The sequence below is a fragment of the Convolutriloba macropyga genome, chromosome 4 (assembly GCF_964194025.1).
Source record: "Convolutriloba macropyga chromosome 4, txConMacr16.3, whole genome shotgun sequence".
NCBI classification, from domain to species: Eukaryota; Metazoa; Xenacoelomorpha; order Acoela; family Convolutidae; genus Convolutriloba; species Convolutriloba macropyga.
The window spans coordinates 20179014-20189367 of NC_134471.1; the positions used below are offsets into that span (position 1 = coordinate 20179014).

General features: G+C 35.2%; 1 protein-coding gene across 1 annotated transcript; it reads left to right on the forward strand.

Moving 5' to 3' along the window:
- Positions 1 to 6116: 6116 nt before the first annotated feature.
- LOC142337508 (frizzled-2-like) lies at positions 6117 to 9729 on the forward strand. The gene has a single exon (XM_075386787.1). The coding sequence runs from the start codon at positions 6539 to 6541 to the stop codon at positions 8693 to 8695; it is 2157 nt and encodes a 718-aa protein (XP_075242902.1). The 5' UTR covers positions 6117 to 6538; the 3' UTR covers positions 8696 to 9729.
- The last annotated feature ends 625 nt before the right edge of the window (positions 9730 to 10354 follow it).

A 10354-nucleotide genomic window follows, 5' to 3' on the forward strand; every position in this document is an offset into this window, starting at 1 on the left:
CCTCAAAATTGTCTGAACAAAAAAGTGGGTCTAGTAGTTAATTCATTTTCGTTTTTACTCTCGTTCAAGTTTTTGTTCCGACCCCTCTTGAGGGGGGAGGAACTATATGCTCAAATGGATTTTTTGCAGACAATTTTTGCCGATCAATATATTCATCGTAGAGAGTTGAGACTGGTGTAATTAGAAAGCTCGTCCAGCATAGAAAATGGAACTAAAAAGATTTTTTTTATTTCCGTTTTTTACAGGGAGTTATCGAGGTTTAAACTTCGTGAGAAAAGTAGAGAGAATTCCTTTGTTTTTATTCACATTTTGCGGAGTTTTTGCCTGAAATTTCGTCAATTTTCTAATTTTTTAAAATTTTGAAGAATTGTGTTTGATTTTATTTTTAAAGACAAAAAAATTTTATCAACATTTTTTAATTTAAATTTGTCAAAAATTCTGGCTAAATGTTTCAAAATTCAGCCTTTTTCATCAAAAACAGCACCAAATAAGCTTCTTTAGTCCACTTTAATTAATTTAGCCGGAAGTACACACCCAGCAAACACTAGCACAATCTTTTTAAACTGAAGAGGGGGCTTCCGTTGAGAGTGCTCTGTAATTAAAACTTTGCCGTTTTTTGCTAACTTTACTCTTTTATTATCAAAAACGCAGCGTTTATTTTTGATTTTTCAACTAACAGATTATCTATATCTATAACATTCAAAAAATTGTGTTCCTAATGGACGAACAGCCCTAACAGGGCTAGTTTTGCACCAATCTTGGACTGTTCCAATCCAAAAAGAAATCGGATTGTAATCAGTCGATCTTTTTTATATTAATTAAAGAACAGAACAATTCAAATCAAAGCTCAGTAGTGATAGGTCCAATTGGCTTCCTAAGCATTTCGATATTAATGCATTTAGTTTTTTACACGAAAGCTTATCGTCGTTTTGACTTTTAAATATATTTGATTTGTAAATAAATAATGGCTCGTTGAACTTTGTCTTCATTTTTTTCTTTGGTCAACCTGTAGCTTAGTATCAGCAAAGAAAGAATGCTTCTTCTTTCTACTGAATTAAAATTCAGTCTTTATTGAGGCTTTACGCCTTAAGTTATGGTTTTCTGTTTTTGCTTCTAGTAGATGTCACATTTTTTTTTTTATTTTCAGATATTTGCCCATTTTTCATGTTTTCTAGTTTCGTCACATTATCCCATTATTGAAAGTTCATATTTCACATTATTGGCGTTCAAAAAAGACACAATTGAGCATATTAGAAGACTGAAAGTTATAGATTATGGTTATAACGGCTTTGAGATTACTTTCTTGAAGAATTTAATTGAATTTTTAATTTTTTTTATTCAACTGTCGTTTTTACTCTGTCGTTTTAGTCGTTTGAAATTTCTTGTATAATGTCTGGTTTTATTGGCTTTTCATGGAAGAATAGATGAGCCGATTTTCTGATATTAGTAGATAGCTGATGGCGTTCATGACTTTAAAAATAATTGTTTTTCAAAATAAAAAACTCTTTTCAACATCGCAATTTTGTTCTTTTTATTGTCTATTTATTACCTAGTCTCGTTAATTAGAGGTCAAATATGACATTATCGTTGCCAAGGGAAGGTGTCAAAAGGGATTGGTGTGAAAAAAATCTAAGGTTTTTTATAGACATCGTTTTGTCTTTACTGGCTTCGACACGGGTTTTTCATAAAAAAAGTAAATTAATTTTTGTCTTTTGTCATATTCGACGTTCTTTTTCTACACGTAAGACATATTCTGGATAATTGCAGGTCTAGAGGGATTCCTTTGGACAAATAAACAGAACTATTTAATTATTTAATTTTGTAATTATTGGCTTTTGATGACTTTTGAAGTAATTTTGTTTCGAAAAAAAAGTGTTACTTATTTTTGCCTTTTTTTCTTTTGTCTACTTTTTACCTAGTCTGATAAATTAGAGGTCACATATTACATTATTTGTATTCGAAGAAGGAGCAATCAAACATATTTTGAGGTCCAAAATATGACTTTACGGCTTCGACTGCGTTTTCTGGCAAGTTTTAATTGAATTTTTGTTCTTTGTTTTTTTAACCGCATAAAAATTTGTAAAATGACAGTGTGTTAATGTCCTTCTATAGAAGCATTGGTAATCGTAAACCCATGAGCTATTTTATTTGATTTCTAATAGTTTTCATTACTTTGAAAATAATTGTTTTTAAAAAAATGAGCTAATTTTTTAATTTTATTGTTTTTGTTTTTTGTCTAATTGTTACCAAGGCTAATTATGGACCGGTCTCATAGCTTTTCTGGTGAATTACAAGTTATTTTGTTTAGTTTCAGTTTTATCTTACGCTATTTTAATTTTGTTATTAACTTTTGTTTTCTAAAACGGACAAAGTTTCTGAAATAATTAATGTTTGTTGTTGTTTGATTTTGCTGTTCGTCTTAACTCGATTTCCTAATATTGGCATATCTCATCAATTTTTTACATCGATATCTCATCAATAGAGCATCATTTTTTACTCAACTGAGTTATTTGCTTTGGAGGCTATGTTTTCGTTCATACGCTATTTTTTTGAAAATTACTTCGAGTTTTTTGGCCTTTTCTATCTGTTCATCATTTGGTAGACAATTATGCCAAAATTGTGGATGAGTGGGGTGGGAACCTTATGTCCGGCTGCATATTAGCGAGCCTCTTTGTTATCCTTTATGTTTATTGAGTTATATTCAAACATACCTACGTTCTTTCCCCATCACTAAAAGATTTCAATGATGGGGAAAGAGAATATAGGTCTATTGCGCTAGAGCTATCTGTTTGAAGTTCTCTTACTTTAAACATTAAATTGTTTCCCATTTTTGTTCCGACCCCTCTTGAGGGGGAAGAACTATATACTCAAATGTGTTTTGTTTTTTTGTTCAATCAATTTTGCCGATCGATATATTCATCGTAGAGAGTTGAGACTGGTATCATTAGAAAGCTCGTCCAGCGTAGAATATGGAATTAAAAAGATTTTTTAAATTTTTGTTTTGTACAGGGAGTTATCGAGGTTTAAACTTCTTAAAAAAGTAGAGTGAATTAGTGAGTTGTTTTATTCACATTTTCCGAAATTTTTGCCTAATTTTTCGTTAATTTTGCTAAAATTTGTTGAAATTTTTAAGAATAGTGTCGTTGATTTTATTTTTAAGGACAAACAAGCCTTGTTGATTATTCTGATTTAATTTTTTTCGGTCAAAAACTCTGGATAAATATTTCAAAATTCAGCCTTTTTCATCAAAAACAGCACGAAATAAGCTACTTTAGTCCACTTTGATAAAATTTGCCGGCACTACACCCCCAAACAACACTAATTCAATCTTTGTAGACTCAGAGGGGGGCTATTCCTACTTCAACTTCCGCTGAGAGTGCTCTGTAATTAAAACTTTGCCGTTTTTGCTAGCTTTACTCGTTTATTATCAAAAATGCAGAATTTTTTTGGGGGTTTTCAACTAACAAATTATCTATATCTACAATATTCGAAAAATCAATAGTTCGGAGCGGACAATAAGCATTAGCAGGGCTAGTTTTGGGCCAATCTTGGACTGTTACAATCCAAAAAGAATTCGGATTGCAATCAGTCGGTCTTTTTTTTTGAAAAAAGATCTTTTTTTAATAATAAAGAACAGAACATATCAAATGAGAGCTCAGGAGTGATAGGTCCAATTGGCTTCCTAAGCAGCTCCAAGCTAATGCATAAGGTTTTTTACTTGAAAGTTTATGATCGTTTCGACTTTTAAAAACAGTTGATTTTTAAATAAATAATGGCTTAATGAACTTTTCCTCCATTTTTTTTAATTTGGTCAACTTGCAGCTTAGTGTCAGCAAAGAAAGAATGCTTTTTCATTCTACTGATTTAAAATTTAGTCTCGATTGCGCTTTTAGGCCTGAAGTTATTGTTTCCTGGCTTTGATACTACTAGATTTCAGATTTCTTTGTTTTTAGAAATTTGCAAGTTTTTCACGTTTTCTAGTCACATTATCACATTACTGACAGTTCTCATATCACATTATTAGAGTTCAAAATGAAACACAGTTAAACAGATTAAAATCCTTAAAGATATAGATTATCGTTTTAACGGCCTCGACACTTCTTTCTTCAAGAAATTAATTGATTTTTTTTAAATTTTGTCTTTAACTGTTATTTTTACTTTGTCATTTCAGTTGTATGAAATTTCCTGTATAGTGATCGGTTTCACTGGCTTTTTATGGAAGAAAAGACGAGCTGATATTCTGATATTATTAGATAGCTGATGGCTTTCATGACTTTGAAAACAATTGTTTTCCAAAACTGAAAATAAAATTTTTTTTATTTTGGCAATTTTGTTCTTTTTATTTTTCTTTTGGTACCTAATCTCGTTAGTTACAGTTCAAATATGATATTATGTGTGTCAAGGGAAGTTGTCAAAAGGTATTGATGTCCCAAAATCTATTCTTTTAAAGAATGCGTTATGACCTTACTGACTTCGACACCGGTTTTTCACAAAAAAAGTAAATTATTTTGATTTTTGTCATGTTTGACGTTCTTTTTGTAGACGCAAGAATTATTCTGGATAATTGCAGGTCTCAAAGATTTTCTTTGGATGAATAAACGACCCTATTTAAATATTTCGTAATTAATGTTTTTCATGACTTTGGATATAATTTTGTTTCGAAAAAAAATCAAAATTATTACATACTTTTGCCCTTTTCTCTTTTTTGTCTACTTGTTACCTAGTCTCACTAATAAATGGCCAATTACTACATTATCGGTGTTTGAAGATGGCGCAAACGAATATTTTTTGAGGGCCGAAATGGCTTGACGGTTTTGACAGCGTTTTCTGGCAAGTTTCAATTGAATTTTTGCTTGTTGTTTTTTTTGTTGTTCTTTTTAGCCGCTTAACGAAATGAATAAGGACAAGTCCTAATGTCCTTCTATAGAAACATTGGTAATCGTAAACCTTTGCGATATTTTACTTGATTTCTAATGGTTTTAATTACTTTGAAGTTAATTGTTTTAAAAAAATAAGCGAATTTTTTAACTTTACTGTTTTTGTTCTTTTTTGTCTAATTGTTACCGAACATTTTTATGGACTGATCCATATCTTTTCTGGTGATTTTTAAGTGATTTTGTTTAGTTTTAGGTTCATCTGACGGTATGTTGACTTTGTTATTAAATTTTGTTTTTTAAAACGGACAAAAAGTTTTTGATGTAATTAATGTTTGTTGTTGTTTGATTTTGCTGTTCGTCTTGACTCGCTTTCTCAATATTGGCATATCACAGCAATTTAAGGCTTCAATTTTTACTCCACTGAGTTATTTGCTTTGGGGGCTATCTTATCGTTCATACACAATTCCCAAAAAATAATGTTTGGGTTTTCTATCTGTTCCTCATTTGGTAGACAATTATGCCGAAATTGTGGATGGGCGGGGTCGGAACCTTATGTGCCATCGCACATTGCTGAGCCGCCTTGTTACTATCTGTATCAAAACTTTTTGGTATGAAAATGGAAACTGGACTCCAGGAGCTGTCAGATGATAATGCTCATTTTTCTCTACGATACAAAAATAAAAAGATGCAAATTTGCCAGAATTCTAAAGAAAAAATAGCCGCCTTCGCATATTTATTTCCCCATTTTGAAAAAGTGTTGGAACAGTAAGAATTGAGTGAACATACATGACAATGGGCTGCGTCAAAGCTCATTGAGTCCAGATAAATTTGTCTTTTACCGACTCTTGCTGGTATGAAATTCAAAGAGAACAAGAATTGCTGGTTTATCTTGCCTCCCCCCCCCCCCCCCCCCCCCCCCCAATGAGGACATCTGGAGAAGTCAAGCCCTCAAAGCGTGTGTATAATGTTTGATCGATTTGTTTGAATCGAAAGAAAAATCTTTTCATTTAATTATTGTTTTATCAGTTATAAAATTCTAGCTAATATGAATTGTGATATCTAATGCAGGAAGAGAAAATTTATGAAAATTATGTTAGCTTGTCTCAGTATCAGTAGTAACTTTGAAAAATATTTATTGCTTTTTGCTTGTGCCGAAAATGTGATTTTCTGGCCAATGAAATGCTGCGAAAATTAATAGCCATTCAAAGAGCTCCAAAATATTAAATGCTGCTTGCAAAATAAAATATAAAGTCGAAGCCAATATTATTACAAGAAATCGAGCAAATTTTACAGGTTAGAGTAAAGAATTCATATATTCAATTCAAATTCAAAGTTACTGTGCCTGCTTACTGAGTTACTACTACTACTGCTACACTGATTTATAGTCTTAAGATTGTTTATTCCAAAACCATTTCGAACAAGCCGCCTATTTAGATACTCGTTAAGAGCTAGTTGAACCTCTGTTGAAAATCCACCACAACAAAACAACCTTTCCTATCTATTTCAGATACTTATTGCATGGTGTGAGGTTTTCTTTCATTTCCTTATTTACTCGCTGAGTATCAGCTTAAAAAGCTTTCTAAACTGTATTTACAAGAAGCCATCTTTACTTCCATTTGCCAATTTTGAGCCAGTTAGCTTTTTCTACTGGGAGTCTCGAAATGTCGAGGAAATTCATCTTTCTATTAGCTTTATGTATTGCATGTTTGTGGGGAATGGGTTTGAGTGCACCTTCGGATAAATCAGGGCCAAAAGCAGAAGCCCAAAAATCTCGCAACTCGAATGCCGAATCGCAATTAGATCTCTCAATTACAAAAGAACCAGTGGAAGATGCTTGTATTCCCATGAACAAGATCAAAGCCGCCTCTGAGAGGGATATAACGGCAGACACCAGTACAATCTGTGCAGGAATTCAATGGACGTTGACATACAAAACCAATTTGCTCGGAGATTCTACTGGCTCGGACAGGACTACCTTCTGGATGGGCAACTTCCAGCCTTTGATCGGACTTCACTGTTCCTCAAACACGGAACGATTCCTCTGCTCTTTAGCGCTACCTCTCTGTGCCCAACAACAGGCAAGCAAAACTGTACCAAACCCCAAATCTTACATTATTCCGCCATGCAAAGAGCTTTGTCAGCAAGTGCAATTTGGTTGTGAAGCATCCATGAATGCTTACGGTTTTGACTGGCCATTCAACTGTGAGATGTTCAGAAGTAAATCTAGTCAGAATACATCCGATAAGGGCAGTGAGAATAGCATGAAGAATAACATGTGTGTGCCTCCAGTAAACACTGAGTACGATAGACCGGCAGTGATTCCACCCGACAAGGTTTTGATTGGACCCACGGATCAAAGTGGCAACGGAGATTCAGAGTCATCGAGCACCTTCAAATGCCCGGATAAGTTGCAGACTAAAAAGGACTTGGGATACGTGTTCATGGGGGCTGAGGATTGCAGTGCTCCATGCAAAGAGGTTCTTTTCTCTCCTAAAGATTACGACGTTGCTCGATATTGGATTGGCGGATGGTCATTTGTCTGTTTCATCTCATCTTTATTCACATTTGCTACTTATTTAGTTGACAGGCGGCGATTCAAGTACCCTGAACGACCGATTATGTTCATGGCGTTTTGTTACGTCTTCATTTCGTTCACGTTCTTCATCGGTTTTTTCGGCCAGAAGTCAATCAGTTGTTCGGCGGATCACTTATCGACCGAATCGCCCTCCTCAATTACCTCATCAGAAAGCGGCAGTAACTCCCCCCAACCTTCCTCCGGCTATGCAGAGATTGTTTCACAGGGTATCAAATCAAACGTTCTTTGTACGCTCTCTTTCGCGCTTCTCTACTACTGCCTAATGGCCAGCTCCTTATGGTGGGTTGTTCTTACCTTTACATGGTTACTTGCTGCAGGGCTTAAATGGTCTCACGAAGCCATTGAACGAAAAGCGTTTGTGTTCCACGCATTTGCATGGGTTGTACCATTTTTCCTCACTTTACTGGTACCTCTTTTCAACGGGGTTGAAGGCGACGATATTTCGGGCACCTGTTTCACTGGAATGCTGAATCCGGATTTCACACTGTACTTTGTTCTGACGCCGTTGGTAATCTCACTGGCGCTGGGTTTCACATTCCTGGTTTTTGGCTTTGTTTCTTTGTGTCGAGTTCGTCACTTTATTAAGAAGAATGGCGACCGGACTGACAAGCTTGAAAAACTGATGATCAGAATTGGGGTTTTCTCGTTGTTCTACATGGCGCCGGCTATTATTTTGGTGAGCTGTTTCCTGTACGAGTACAGATACAGAAGAAGCTGGCAAAACCACTGGTGGCATTCGCGATGCTCAATGTACCAGAAGGTGGGCGAGTATGATCAGTGTCTGTATTCGCAGCAGTCATCACAAATGAGTCAAAACGGAGCAGCGACCATGGATCTCTTTTCGGATACAAGCAATTCAAGAACAACCGCCAATTTCTACGTGTTCTTGTTGCGCTATTTCGTCACATTAGCAGTTGGGGTTACCTCCAGTTTCTGGCTATGGTCCAAGAAAACTTTTGATTCATGGAAAAACGTGTTGTGTATGAACGCCGTCTCCACAGCGGCCAGCAACAATCCTCTTTTTGCTGCCAATGCCCCCCAAACAGTTGCATTGTCCAAAAAACTCACGGCCGTAAACAGCCCCCCGGGCGGTGTGAACGGAGCACAGGGTGCCAATGGAGTGACATCGATAATCAACGCCTCCAACCACCCGGGAGCAGGTGGTGGAAATCTAGGCAGGAAGGCCCAACTTAACACGGTACCCGGTGCTGCTTTTGTATAACTCATCAAACACTCGCAAATTGGAATGAAAATCTCTGACACAATTATGCAATAATGACACGCGATTATTCGTTGTTAGAAGCACGGAATGACAGTGAAAGAAACCTTCGCTGGCCAAGACTCGGTGACGGTGAGCGCGCCAGCCAGCGAAGATGCACAAATAACAAACTCTATAGATTTAAAACTGACAAAAAAAACTTAGAAATGCTGAAATATCAGATATGATCTGCTCATTTTAACAGGGTTATTACATCTCATGTGGTCTACGAAAGCAATGTAAACATAAGGTGATCAGCTAACCACCGAAACCTCAACTGAAACTTGGTTCATACAAAATTTCCTCTTTTATTTTTGTTTTCAGCCGATGTGCTTTTGTTCACACAACAGATCGCTGCTGCTCTTTGTTTCTTGCTCTCTTTCTTATAGTTAGACATACAATTTAGTAGTTTACCAATAATCCAAGATTACCCTTCCCCCAAACTATCTCTATCTCTCTCTCTCTCTCTCTTAGACTAAGCTTTTATTGATCAACCTTTTTGATCAGAGCTCACAATATCAAAAAATACATGTTTCTCTATTAATCAAATGTGAAACTTTGAACAGAAAAAAAATAAAATTTGGTAGGTAGTTTATTGATACTGTGAGTCAAACACTGCTGGTGCTTTTTGTGTTCTACTTCGTTCAAGAAAGTTATGGCAACAAAATACCCGCCCCTTATTTTTGCATTAATCATACGAGCAGGACATACGTGACTAGACATTAATTACATAATACAAGATTGTAATGAAAAATGTGGTTTTTATTTTTGCTCCCTCTGTCGAAAAGAGTATCTTAGTTTTGGAAGTATTGTTGTAATAAATTGATGTAACTGTTGTTGGTCTTGAATTGCTCAGAGGTTTGACAGCTTTCATATAGAATTATTTCCTCTTCCTTGTAAAATAATTTTGAGTCAATACTGGACAATAAATTACATAAAATGCGACCTACTGTAGTTTTGTAATGCATTTCTCAATTCAAATTTTTCAGTTTCTTTAACTATCTTTTCACATAAAAGCACTTTATGGAAATTTCAAGTTGGCTAAATCTTATTTTAGTGGTGATCTCCTGTGAAAGTTTTCACTTTGTTAAGACTAGAATGCTTAACCCGATGGTAGAAGAGATTACAGGCGTGGGGGTGTATTTGAGCCCCGTTGAGCGTGAAATAAACACTGACAAACTATCAATAATTCAAATTCTCAACTGTTTTCTTTCCCCTCATACACTACTGCCATCCAGAATTCATATTTTTACAACCTTACAACGCCTGACTTGAATTGGATTTAATTGTTTCTTCGAACATGATTTGGCTTTTAATAGTGCAATATCTTGTTCTAGTCTGGCTACAAACATTAATGAACCATTTCGTGAACAATTTTTTTGCGGTGATCAAGTTTTTTATCTAACATAAAACAGTTCTCGGAGTTGGGAGTTTTTCGCGGCCATAAATTGGCTTCTAATTAATCAGAAATAGATCAAAGGTTAATTTAATTGTCTGTGTTGAAGCACGTGAATAACGGTTGCTAAATCAGGCACATATTAAAGTGATTTGTGATTTCTAGTGTGACATTCCATAAGTTGTTGCTAAAATACTTTCTCTCCCTGTTCTAAAAATTAGGGAATG